At 37.3% G+C, this 13,942-nt stretch overlaps 1 protein-coding gene across 14 annotated transcripts in view; it reads right to left on the bottom strand.

Moving 5' to 3' along the window:
• DOCK3 (dedicator of cytokinesis 3) overlaps window positions 1-13,942 on the bottom strand; it is a 508,844-nt gene that overhangs the window by 201,653 nt on the left and 293,249 nt on the right. For 13 of the 14 annotated variants that reach the window (XM_035702455.2, XM_035702450.2, XM_025456001.3 and 10 more), the window contains one exon: window positions 5,431-5,579. The exons of the other annotated variant lie outside the window; for it this stretch is intronic. In XM_035702455.2, coding sequence (XP_035558348.2) covers window positions 5,431-5,579 — 149 coding nt within the window. The remainder of the gene's footprint in view (window positions 1-5,430; window positions 5,580-13,942) is intronic. 14 annotated transcript variants of the gene reach the window in all.

Here is a 13,942-nt window from a genome sequence, read left to right on the forward strand (position 1 = left end):
ACTAATTTCAGATGTCCTGAAGCTCAAAAATATAAGCACATTCGTAAAGGCAAAGTACTGAGCCATAAGTCCTTCTGAGTCCTAGCTACAAATCTATTCAGAGGAAACTTGTTGGCACAAAGGCTGGGGTGGCAGTATTTTCTGCATACTACAATCCAAACTTCTGCTTGTGTTGCTTCCTCTAAAAGAAATTCCCTTGGTGAGGAATATAAACTATGGAAAAAGAAGGGGATATGGGTGGGTTAGGACATATGAAAGTCTAAGGGAGAGAGTACAAAAGAGAGAAGGAGTAGAGAGACTATGATAGAGGGAGAGAAAGATAATATAAGAACTAGAAGTTATATATTTATTGGTGATTTGTCTTAATCATTGAGACCAGAATATAAATATATGAATTATTTCATTTGATACTTATAATCTACAGAAACATCATTCTAACTCAACAAAAGCTTATAAAATTTTTACACTGTATTCAAATCTGTACTTTCTACCTAAAGAAGAAATACAAAAATCTTACAAATTATTCTATGAATAAAGCATTTCTTACTTAGATATTTTTCTAAGGCAAAGATCAATTAAGCTGTGTTGGTTCTGGGTTAACACAAGTTCAACTTAGGTATGCTATAGTAGTGATGACATTAGAATAAAAATAAACTTTTAGCAACACTTTTATGGAAGATGTTGAAAATATTAACACAATGAAATTCTATTGCTAGATAAACTTTTAAAATTCCACTGGAGAGGATATAATTAACTGACTTAGTCTTTGTATAGGAGACTTACGCAGAGATAATGGCTAGTTTATTTGAGCAAACTTTGTTTTATGCCCTTCCTGTATTTCAGTTTCTAAAAATATAAGAACACAACTTACAAGTACTGATTTTTACATGATATAATTTTAGTAATTTTAACTTATGGAATGAGTGTACACATATGCAAACAGGCTAACAAGTATAAACCAAATAAACAAAATAAAAATTGTGGTTATAAAGACGTGGAAAGCTCTGCATTTATTTTAAACTCTAAATAAAAGAGTATAATACCAATTTAGTTTCTATCCTAGAAAGTTCTAATTCAATGTGAAATCAAATATACACTATGGGACATAGAGTGTTCATACTAGGAGACTAGAACAAAATCAAATAACCCATAGACTAGAAATACTGGCAATAATTTGCTTAGTTTTAAGATTCGCACTTAAAAATAATCAGAGAGATGGTAAGGTCCTGCATAAAGTTTATGGGCTTTGGGATCAGCTCTGGGTATAAAAACCAGTTCTACCACTCACTGTGCAACAATAGAAAAAGTACTTTGGAGCCTCAGTGTCCTCATCAGGTAAAATGGAGCTCTTGTCTTGGAAGAGCATAATAGCATTTTATTGTAACAATGCATATGTTAGGGGTTCCTGGGTGGCTTAATTAAGCGTTCGACTTTTGGCTTCAGCTCAGGACATGATCTCATGGGTTGCGAGAGCTCTGCATCATGATCCCTGAGGAGTATGCTTGATTCGCTTCATTTGCCCTTCCCGAACTCACATGTGGACACACTCTCTCTCAAATAAATATTTGAAAAAACAAACAAACCCAACAATGTATGTTAGTCCAAGCACTTACCACTGTGATATAAGTAGATGTACTCAATAATTAATAGCTGTTATTAATAGCTTCTAAAATAAGTTCTGAAAAGGCAGAGCTATGATGTCTGTGTAAGGGCTTATAGAAAAGGCATAAAAGTTAAAAAATTATATGATTCATATTTACTTTTATCAATTAAAGCATAAAAATATATTCCACAAACACTGGAATGCATCTCCCACATGCCAAGATATGCTAAGCTTCAGTATTTTATGGCACTTATAGAAGCGTGGTGGTTCAAAAAATGTGGAACTCTGAGGCATAAAACAGGAACAACGGATATGGTTATCAGTGCTCAGGTACTGTGTGGAACATGTCTTCTTTACATAACCTAATGTACAAAGTGACTTTATTTTTACAGTATACTATCCCTTCTTTTAAAGTAAGAAGGAAAACTTTTTAAGCAAAAGTTATTAATGAAAGTGGGATAACTGCAATTTACTGACAGGTATTTACAATGGCCTTTGCCTTTTTCAAATATAATTTGAACTCATTTCCAAGCTATCATCTTAAGTTTTCAAATTTGATTGCAAAATCTGATTGGTCTGCTCTCCAAGTTTTATTACAAAGATGTACTGAGGGGATCCTGGGTGGCTCAGCGGTTTAGAGCCTGCCTTTGGCCCAGGGCGTGATCCTGGATTCCCGGGATCAAGTCCCACGTTGGGCTCCTGCATGAAGCCGGCTTCTCCTTCTGCCTGTGTCTCTGCCTCTCTCTCTCTGTGTCTCTTGTGAATAAATAAATAATATCTTTAAACAACAACAACAACAAAGATGTACTGATATTTGTTAGTATTTTTCTTCATTTACTAGTATGCACAACTGCAGCTAAACTATAACATAATGACTTATATACAACTTAGTGTCATCAGTTCAAGTTTACAGTTTGCTTGGCACATGGTGATGTTACTTTTGCAATTATTACTGTCATTAATTTATTAAACAAATGTAATAATGCCATTTTATAAGATGGCACTGTTTGAGGCTGAGGGACAGAATCAGCTATGCTGTAAGCTAACATACAGCATTTTGCCAGATTTTTATTGCCCAAAATTTGATCTAGAGAAAGCTGTCTGATCTATGGTACATCTGAAGTCATATTATATCATACCAGGAGTCTATGATGTATGCCAAGCAACTCTACTGACAGTCATGAAAGGGTGTAATTTAATGAAACAAACAAGGATAGTATGCTATCACTTTAAAAGGTCAAAAATAGCCAATTTAGGGTTGTACTTGTTTTCTTTTCTAAGGATGAACAGCAGCCACTCTTGGTTGGATTGGCTGTATTAGATTCTATTTCCTCTTTCCTGATTTGCTTTTCCATTTCTTTTTTTTCTTTTTTAAAGATTTTATTTATTTATTCATGAGAGACACACACAGAGAGAGAGAGAGGCAGAGAGAGAAGTGGGCCTTACAGGGAACCCCATGTGGGACTCGATCCCAGATTCTGGGATCACACCCTGAGCTGAAGGCAGACGCTCAACCGCTGAGCCACCCAGGTGTCCTCTGCTCTTCCATTTCTGTAAGAACATATTCTCAAGTCCCCCCCCCACCCATTTTTAAAAAGATTTTATTTATTTATTTGAGAGAGAGAAAAAGAGAGAGACAAAGAGCACGAGCAGGGGGGAGAGGGAGAAGCAGGCTCCCCACTGAGCCAGAAGCCTGACATGGGGCTCCATCTCAGGACCTAGGAATCATAACCGGAGCCAAAGGCAGAAGCTTAACCAACTGAGCCACCCAGGCGCCCCTCCCAAGTCCCTTCTTAAGAAACGGGTCATCAAAGGTAACTTTCACATTCATGAATGCTTTAAAATGGCTTTGGTTGGCCTTTACACTTGATTAGATAGTTTGGCTGTTTATAAAAATCTGGCTGGCAAATCATTTCCCAACAGAATTTTGAAAATATTATTTCACTATATTCTAGGATCCATTGTTACTGATAAAACTTTCGAGGTTGGTGTGATTCTTATTCTTTTGTAAGACTTGTGTCCCTGCCTGAAAATCTTTTAGGATCTTCTCTTCATCCCTGGAATATTAAAATATCTTAAAGTACATTGCTGTGGGTTTTGGGTCCCCACTCCATTCATTATACTAGGTATTGGGTGGGCTCTTCAATCTAAGACTCCTGGCTCTTTGGCTCTGGTAAATTCTATCACTTCTTTAGAATTTTCTTTTTATTGCCTTTGCTCTTTTCCTGGAAATTATAATATCTGATGTTAGACTCCCTGGATTGAACTGCTCTATTGCTCTTTTTCCTCAACCATTTCCCATCTTCTTGTTTTATTTTCTCAGAGATAATATAAAATGATCTTACTGCTCTCTTCTTGAATGTTTTATTTTGGAAATCACATTCTCCATTACTTTTTCAGAGTATTTTATTCTACATAATGGATCTTGATTCTCTTTGAGGATGCACAGAGGATTTTTTTTTTTTTTTAGAAGTTCTTTACTACTAATATCTAGTTGCCTCTGGGGCCAGGTTATTTCCTTGGGGGGTGGGCAAAGTATTGTTTTGTTTATCCTGGTCTCTCTCTCTCTTGTCCGGGGAAGGATTTTAAATACCTGGTGATACTTAATTTTCCATCTCAATTTAAGAGGCACTAGAAGTGTGGGGAGTTTTTGCACATGGTGGGTGACTAGCAAGCTTCTCTTCCCAGTAAGTGGAAGGGATCTGGTCATTACATTTTGGAACTCTTAAATGGTAAAATATGGAGAACTCTGCAATAAGGTCCCAGGGCACATTCTTGTTGCCCAATTCCCCCCAGGCAGTCTGTCTTTGTATATGTTTATCTGAAGGGGAAACATCTGGCTGCCATTCTTTCTACTTGTGGCAGTGGGTTATTCCTTTTTATGTACTTTTAAGCACCAAGGCACACTCCTATCCTCCATGATTCTGCAAACTGCAGGACAGAACAACTCTTTCATTAGCTAAAGTTTCTTCCACATATACTTGGCTTCCTCCATCATCACTAAATATTCTATACATTTTCCAGCTTTTAGAAAGGATTTCATATACCTCATTTATTGCTGGGCCCTCTACCATTCTTTTTATATCACTTCAATGATGTCTTGAGAGACATGGGAGAGGGGATAAAGACTTGTACTAAAATATATTTAAGGTATATGTATATCTTAAATAGAAAGCAAACTGCTCACTTCAAAGTTTAATGGACTTGACTTTAAGATAATGAGACAAAATCGCTTGAAAATTATATTAATTATATGTAGGAAGAAATATATTTGAATACTATCTACTCTAGCTTCCCATGCCAAAGTCTTAGAATACTACTTATATAAAAACAGCAAACAATCATACCTACTGCATAAATGCAGGACTACCTTTGAATGACAGATTAGTTAAGAATACTCTCAAGTACAGATGTAGACAGGGTTCATTTGTAGTATATGCTTAATCAGATTAATTGTGTGGCTATAAAATACAAAAGACACAGAATTCACATGAAAAAATAGATACTAAAAGATGAAACAGAAGTGTACTCTGATTCATGGATCCAGAATCAAGTAATTCGAGCTAGAAGAAACCTCAGAGGATAATGCAGTCCAATTATTTAATTTTCAAGAAGTAAAAATAAAGACTGAGAGAGTTTCAGTGTATAGAGCCAGTACTTTGCTAACCTAAAAGAAACAACTACTCATAGTAAAAATGATCAAAGCTTAGTGGAGAATATAACAACATCATTTCATCACTAAAGAGAAGCTTTGATCAGGTACAAACTCTGGAAGAACTAAGTTAACATATATGTAACTGAAATGCCCAAATGATATTCATACTTACTCATTACCCCAGTCCAGGCGCACGGTGATATGCCGTTTAACCTCCCGCACCTGATCCTGAGTGAGGTGACCAGACAGTAGCTGCCTTCGAAGGTCAATAAGTTCATTCATCACATGGCGTAGCTTGTAGAAAAGATCTACTTTGTGTTTCTGAAAGGGCATTTTTGGTGTTGGGTGAAATGAAAAAGGGATATGGAAAGAGAATGAAAAAAGAAAGAGAAATAGTTAAACTATGAAAAGTGTTCATTTCTCTAACCTTCTAAAAAAGGCAATGTAAAGAGGAGCATATTTATGAATCTTAAAGTCCTTAGTTCCTACTGCCTAAAATTCTCTATATAATGACATCTCAAGTAATATAATTGATCTGGATCATGCAGAATACCATTTATCTCTACTCCATTCTGGAGAATTCATTTTCTAGTAAGTCAGAGTTACTAAACTTTATCAGAACAGAAAGTTAAACAGGGGCCTAGAGTTGCTTTCTCTGTCAGAAGTTCCTATGTACGTAACGTCTCTGTTTCTTTAGGAGGGATACTCAAATTGCAGAGGGCACAGGGAGAATCACTTGCCCTACTTTGAAGGAACTAAGGTTTCAATAAAGAGCTACAGTCTCTAGAGTAACATTCACACTCCAGGTTTCCAGGCCTCATCTAGTTTTAATTAGCTTTTGTAAACAATATGTGTCCCTAGTGTCACAGGTTTCTATTCTTTTCAGTTTAATAATGTGTCACCTTTATAAGAGTTAAGTGGAAACATCCTAATGAACTTAATTATGGTTATCATAGGGGTTTCAATCTTATAGGCAAAAAAATTTAAATGCCATGACAGTAGATGATTGAGGAAAAAACTCAAGACTATAGATTTAAGAACTAAAGTCTTATTTGTTCACAAGTATCATCTTGGTTTGGAAATTTTTAGATTTATGTTTCTGTTATAGAGAAGCAGGATTTTATATGATAACTAAAAGCCTTGGAATGTAAGTTATCCATAAAGAATGCTCTTTAAGGTCATATCAACCTGTACCATAAGATTAGGAAAGCCTCTATCTAGAATTTCCCCTAAAAAGATCTCTGCCAAAATAAGCTTGATTAAAGTAACTATAAATAAAATTAATAACAAAGCAAATTACAAACTAGCAGAATCAGCTAATATTCTTAGGTGGCAGTGACATTATGATTAAAATGTTCAGGACATCATGCTACTTAGAAATCATCTAATGGAGCATGAGACCTTTAAAGGTCTATCTCAGAGAGAAATTATTTTTAAGTAGAAGACCTTAGGAATCATGCACTCTAATGATATCATTTCAAATAGCATGCGGTCCTTTCTTCACTTGATCATATGAAGAAAAGTTAAGTACCTTGATGGCACACAATGCTGGCAGAAGGGCAGAACTCACAAATTCTTGCCAGTTCAAGTAACAAGGCCTAAGCAAAGTATATCATCTGGAAAATTGAGATCTTAAGGTAAGCAATAAAGGCAATGTGGTCTTTGCTTCCAGCACATGCATTTTTTTTTTTTTTTATAAAACAGGGTTACCTGTCTAAGTTTAAAATAGAAAGTTAAATTCCCATCAAACCATATGCAATAATCTACTGCATATACACATAAGCATTTATTCATTCACTTGGTTTACAAATGCTTATGGAGCACCTGATGAGTGCTATCACTTTATTGTGATCAGAAGTCCCTACTTTCAAAACAAACAAAGTCCCTACTTTCAGGACACCTGGGTAGCTCAGTGGTCTTCAGCAATGGTCTTCAGCTCAGGTTGTGATCCCAGGGTCCTGGGATTGAGTCCTGCATCAGGCTCCCACAGGGAGCCTGCTTCTCCCTTCTGCCATCTCTCTGCCTCTCTTTCTGTGTCTCTCATGAATAAATAAATAAATAAATAAATAATTTTTAAAAATTCCTTACTTTCATGGCTTCATTCTAGAGAGCAGAGACAGATCAGAGACAAATAAATAATGGTGGTGATATGTTCTAAAAAGAAAATTAAAGCAGAATAGGGAGATTAGGTGGCCAATGGTGGGTTGGCTGGGGGAGTAGGGGAAGATACTGCTTCAGGTAGGGTGGTCAGGGAAAGGCTTCTTTGGAAGCTAAGCTTTAAGTAGAAACCTGAATAAAATAAGGTGACAGCATTTGGGAGAACCAGGGAAGTTTATTACACTGTTTGTTAACTAACTAGAATTTAAATAAAAACTAAAAAAAAAAAAAAAAACCTGGGGAAGTTTTTGAAGCATAAGAAACAGCAGGAACAATTGCCCTGATGTGGAAGTAGACGTGGCATGTACATGGAGAACATGCACCTGCAGCAAAGTCAACAAGGGGGGAGAGTGGTGATGATTGAGTAAGAGAGGCAACAGGGACCAGATTAGGCAGGGCTTTTGTGTAAGCCATGTTAAAGGGTTTGGCTTTTATTCCAAGTAAGACAGGGAGCCACTGGAGATAGGGAGCAGAAGAGTGACATGATAGGACTTATGGCTTGAAAACGTCACTCTGAGTGCTGCGTTGAGAATAAACTATGAAAAGGTAAAGAGGAAAGTAGGAGTTCCAGTCAGAAGGCTATTTATTACAACAATCCACAGGATGGCAGATGACTAGACAAGGGTAAGAATGGTAATGTAAAACTTTTAGGGCTTGGAGGTTTCTAAGTTTTGTATGTAGAGATGTTAGGATCTGCTGATGGATTAAATGTGGGATATGAACGGAGTCAAGGACTACTCCTTTTCCTGGCCTGGGGAGCATGTCTGGAGGAGGGAAACAAGGTTCAATTTGGAACATGCTGGGTTGACACTGAGATCCAACATCTGGAGGTCAGGAAAGTGAGGAGTATCTAGCAAAGGAAACTAAGAAGGAAAAATCAGTGAGATGACAGGAAAAGGAGTGTACTGAATATAGGGTTTAAAGGAGGACCCTGTCAAATGCACTGAGAGTTTAAATATAGACTGAGAGTTAGCCACTGTATCTGGCATTGTGGTGGCCACCAGTAACTACCATAAAGGCAGTGTTTAATTCAAGAGTATTGGGAGTAAAGAGAATGGGAACAGAGTACAGATAACTCTTTTGTAGAATTTTCAGTAATTGGAAGCAGAGAAATGAGGTAGTAGAACAGTATTGTGCAATCAGGAGAGGGTGTTATTAAATGAGACTATTTGTATGCTGAAGAGAATGATCTAGTAAAGAGAACAAATTTGATGATGCAGGTGTTAAGTCCTCCAAGAAGAGATGCATTCCAGGTCAGAAAGGAAGGCTCTATTTAGGCTGAATATTCTATATATTGTCACAGAGGAAAGGCAAAGAACAAGGATTTGGGAGATTTGGTGACAGGAGAACTAAATTTTTTCTCTGGGTGCCTTATTCTCAAGGAAATAAGAAGCAAGGTCATCAACTGAGAGTGAGTAGGGTGGGAGGGGGTGTTAGAGATTTGAGAATAGAGAAGATATAAAACAATTTCATAGGGAGTGGTAACACAATCTCAGCAGGTGATAGGTAGTTCAACTGTCAGATGGTTTTGAGATTTGTGAACACTAACTAAGAGTGTGGTTATGTGTGTGGTTTTTTTTGGGTTTTTTTGGTTTTTTTTTATTTTTATTTATTTATGATAGTCACAGAGAGAGAGAGAGAGAGAGAGAGAGAGAGAGAGAGGCAGAGACACAGGCAGAGGGAGAAGCAGGCTCCATGCACCGGGAGCCCGACGTGGGATTCGATCCTGGGTCTCCAGGATCGCGCCCTGGGCCAAAGGCAGGCGCCAAACCACTGCGCCACCCAGGGATCCCTATGTGTGTGTTTTTAAGCCAAGTGTAATGATGTATATTGATACTGAAATATCATGTATGTATGTATATATGTAGTACATTTATGTATGTGTATGCATGTATATCTATGCACAAATGCACATACACAAAATATTTATGTAATATATACATGCACACATATATGATATTGATGCCAGAATATACTAATAGAGTCTTTTAAGATACTAAACATTTATTTTCTTAATCAAGAATGTAGGGATTTTTAAAAAGATTTTATTTATTTATTTATTTGAGAGAGGGAGTGAGAGAGATCACAGAGGGAGAAGGGAGAAGCAGACTTGCTGCTGAGTGGAGAGCCTAATGAGGGCTCAATCCCAGGACCCTGAGATCATGACCTGAGCCAAAGGCAGACACTTAGCTGACTGAGCCATCCAGGCTCCCCATTAATCAAGAGTTTCTAACAGACTGTACTGTCCAAAGATGACTACAATACCTCCCAAGTACTATTCTGCAAAAATGTGACCCTCACATTCCTCTAGTATGAGACGGAATTTATTTCTTCACACTTCTGAATCTGGGCAGGCCCTGAGACTACTCTGATCAATTGAACACAACAGCAGGGAATTAAAGCAAGTCCTAGAAGCAGCCCTTAACTTGTCTGGCAGCTTCAGCTTCCTGCCTCTTGGAATACATGCTCCTGAGTACATTTTCCAGCTGTCATGCTGTGAAAAGTCCAAGTTGCATGGAGAAGCCACAAGGAGACACTCCAGTAAAAGCAGTCCCAGATGTATGAGTGAGCCATCTGAGATGCTATGCCTAGCCCAGTATAACATTCAGGGGACTATAGCTCCCACCCAAATCTGACTGTAACAGAATGAGAAACCCTATGTGAAAACCATCCAACTGTGCTCACTCTATCCAGAGAAGAATTAAATATAATAAAGGGTGTTTTAAGCCACTAAGGCTTGGGGTAGTTTGTTATGTAGATAGTTGGGAAAATTGTTCAGTATTTTTTCCAAATAGAATAATCAGTTATTGCTTCTAATTATACGAAGCCAGGAATGCTAATCCTGCACTAAGAATGAAATGGAACACATAATCAGAAAGTAGAACTATTATTACAATCCATGTGGTGCTAATTTTTCTTCAGTCCAACCTAATGACCTCTTTGACCAGAAGACCTAGCATTAGAGGCTGTTCCACTAGCACTGCTCTGATGCCACACTGCACTCTTGGGTTTGCTACCAGAAAACACACACCATTCAAGGTGAGCAATCCTGAGTGACTGGTACCAGAGCAATTTACCTAGGATCACTTGACAGCACAGGACAGCTGAATGTCCCACTCAAGCTGAACAATCCTATTCTACGAAGAGTCCTGCTCCTCAGTAAGTTAAAATAACAGTACAATTAGGTTGGTGGTGAGGTTTAGCTTTCCAGTGTAATCATCCCTAGATCCTGTCAAGGCTAAAATAAAAGCAGGAAAATTAAAAAAAAAAAAAAAAAAGAACAAAAAGCAAAAGAAATCTATGGCCCTTCTTAACAACACGCTCAGCCTCTCTAAAAGCTCCATAGTCTAATATTTGTCAAAAAAAAGTTGTAGAATATTTGGGAAGTATATTGAACAGTCAGTAGAAATGATACATTTAGAATAATTAAACTACTCTGCAACCACAAGCCAAGCAGAATTTGCCTCCTCATTGTGAAAGAATCCCTGGAACTCTGCAAGAAAAAATGTGAGTTTTAATACTTCTGATTTTACTTTATTTTTTAAAAAAGATTTTATTTATTCATTTGAGAGAGAGAGTATTAGTGGAGGGGAGAGGCAGACTCCCCATTGGGCAGGGAGCCAGACACTGGGCGCAATCCCAGGACCCTGAGATTATAACTCGAGCCAAAGGCAGATGTTTAACTGACTGAGCCACCCAGGCACCCCTTAATACTCCTGATTTTAGAATTATTTTTACTAAACTGATTGTAATCCAATGTGGAAAGAAAGGCTGTGCTGCAATGCTGCTTCTTACAGTTAGCAAAGGAGCAAGGCTACTAAGTGTCCATCACCAAGTATGCTAGCTTTATTCTAAAACTACAATGCACAAAGACTGGTTAACACATGCTAATGAAAGATTATAAAAATCTAATTTAAAAATTACATCAAAGTACTGCTACCCTCAAAAAGAACAATTTCCTGCCATGAGTACTAAAAACTTAAGGTGAAAACCAATTTAATGGACGTTAGACACTGCATCTAACTTAAGTTGCTCAAGTTGTTAAGAGCAGATTCCCAATCTCTCTACATTTTACTTCTTATTTTTGAACATTCTTTTATTTATATATAGGGAGATGGCTTATTTTCTCACTTTATTTCTTGAAAACAAACTAATCATAAAGAACTTGGGTTTACTCAAACTTCTGAAACTATTATAACACTGTATATTAATTATACTTGAATAAAATAAATACATTTTTTAAACTCCAGAGATGCCTGCATGGCTCAATGGTTAAGCGCCTGCCTTCAGCCCAGGGTGTGATCTTGGAGTCCCAGGATCACGTCCCACATCGGGCTCCCTGCATGCAGCCTGCATTTCTCTCTGCCTGTGACTCTGCCTCTCTGTCTCTCATGAATAAATAAATAAAATCTTAAAAATTTTTTTTAAACTCCAGTAATTTTTATTGCTGTTAAATAAAGTCTACTATCATGAAGTAACCTCTAATCCTATTCAAACTGTTTACATTATACATCAGAGCTCTAGGACTCATCCCAGTGTAATATAAAAATATCTATAATGCAGTACTTGCAAGCCCAGTGACTTTTCTGCCAAAAATATCGTTAAACTCAGGAATTTAGACTGTCATTTTAGGTTGTTCCACACATAGTTGGGCAAGGCTTGAAACTGAGTTCAAAAGAGAAATTTCTGTGAAATGAAACAGTATCTAAATCCAAGCAATTTAACAAGGATCTTCAAGCACATATTTGCAGGGAGTAAAAATACAAATGTGGGAATTCTTTTTAAATTGTTCACAAATATGGGAGTATGCCTAATACAATCTACTTGCCTTGCATACATATTTATTCCTCCACCTCTGGGGGGCCAAGATATTTTCCTCATTTCACTCTCAACCCAAACAGACCCTCCCTCACGGAATTAATGAGAACCAAAATAACACCCTTCATAACGTCAATCTTTTTTTTATAACACAAGTATTTGCAGGAGAGCTAAGACTTTAAAAATTCTTTTTACTTTAGTTTAAATAAGTTGATCATATTCTTTCCTAGAGCAGATATGAATCTTCATAAGAAGGAAGCAAAGTCAACTGAAAGGTAAAAAAAATATTAGCGATACAAAAACTGGAGACAGCAGTTGCTGCTGTCAAAGTCACACATTCACAATTCTGAACATGATGAATTTACCTGACAGTGGGATGTGGACAGCTCAGGCATTCTCAGGCTCACGGTTGCCACCCTTCTACACAAGACGGAACAAACCCTAAGAGAGCATTTAATCTGTCTCCAGGAGGTACCTACCTCTTCTTAGACAGAAACCAGTAAGAAATCAGCCCCAATCCTACTCCAAATGCTAAATATAAAAGTTGGAAAGTAGGCAACTTGTCAGAAATTAAAAGACTGAAAACGAAGCCCTGGGGACAAGGAGGGGGAATACAGCTGGGGAGGGTAAGAGGGTCAGAGTGAAATCAGTAAGAACTGGGTCTGTTATCTATACAGAAAGATTCAGGGATTGGAGGTACCAGGAACCCCTGAAGGGGTGTGTGTGTGTGTGGTAGGTCTGAAGTGTGTACCTGGGGAATGGAAACAGAAGTGGTTATAAGTCTTTTAAAAGTTTGTAAGACTCTTAACTATGGAGAACAAACTGATGGTTACCAGAGGGGAGGATGTATGGGGGGATGGGTGAACTAGGTGATGGGGATTAAGGGGTGCACTTTGTGTGATGAACACCGGGTATCGTAGGAAAGTGCTGAATCACTAAATTGTATAACTGAAACTAATATTACATGGTATGTTTATCTGAAATTTCAATAAAAACGTAAAAAACAAATAGAGTTTTCTAAAGTAAAATAATAAAATAAAGTCTATCTTTTTTCTATTAAAAAAAAAAGTCTTTAAGACCTTCAGGTCATTATCCCTAACTCTATTCTGCCAGGCTTTCTCTTTTTCCATGTGATAGTTAACTCTCTGCAGTGGTTATAACAGGGAACCATACATTGGAGGGCCCCAGATAGAGCTGATGGTGTCCAAAATAGTGAAATTAAGTAAAAAATTATATAGTAAATGATAGAATCCCTGGTGCCCTTCCCACATTGAGCTCCCAAAATGCTGCCAGCCAGGCTTATACTTTCCTAGAAAGGAGTATGCAAGGTTCCTCACTAGGAAAATTCAGCCCAGGGGAAAAGACCCAGAAATACTGATGTTGCTCTCCTTCTCCAATGAAAAGTCAGTTCCTCTTCTGATCATTCCATATTAATCTCCTCTGGCTAGTAAATACTAGTCCATTCACAGAGCTTTCTGGCCACTTTAACACTCTTAAAGATCAACAGAAAAGTATAACATATAATGAAGTAAACTTCCAACTTGAAGTAAAGAGACCAAAACAATCAGAAAAATGGAAACTGGGGAAACATACAATGCCAGAAGTAAAAGAAAATTTCAAAAAGGTAATAGTTAGTATTTTCAGATAGCATAAAGATTATAGTATATCCATGAAATAAGAAGAGGATATAACAGAAAAGGAAAAAAAAA

This window comes from Canis lupus, chromosome 20 (genome assembly GCF_003254725.2).
Source record: "Canis lupus dingo isolate Sandy chromosome 20, ASM325472v2, whole genome shotgun sequence".
Lineage (NCBI taxonomy): Eukaryota > Metazoa > Chordata > Mammalia > Carnivora > Canidae > Canis > Canis lupus.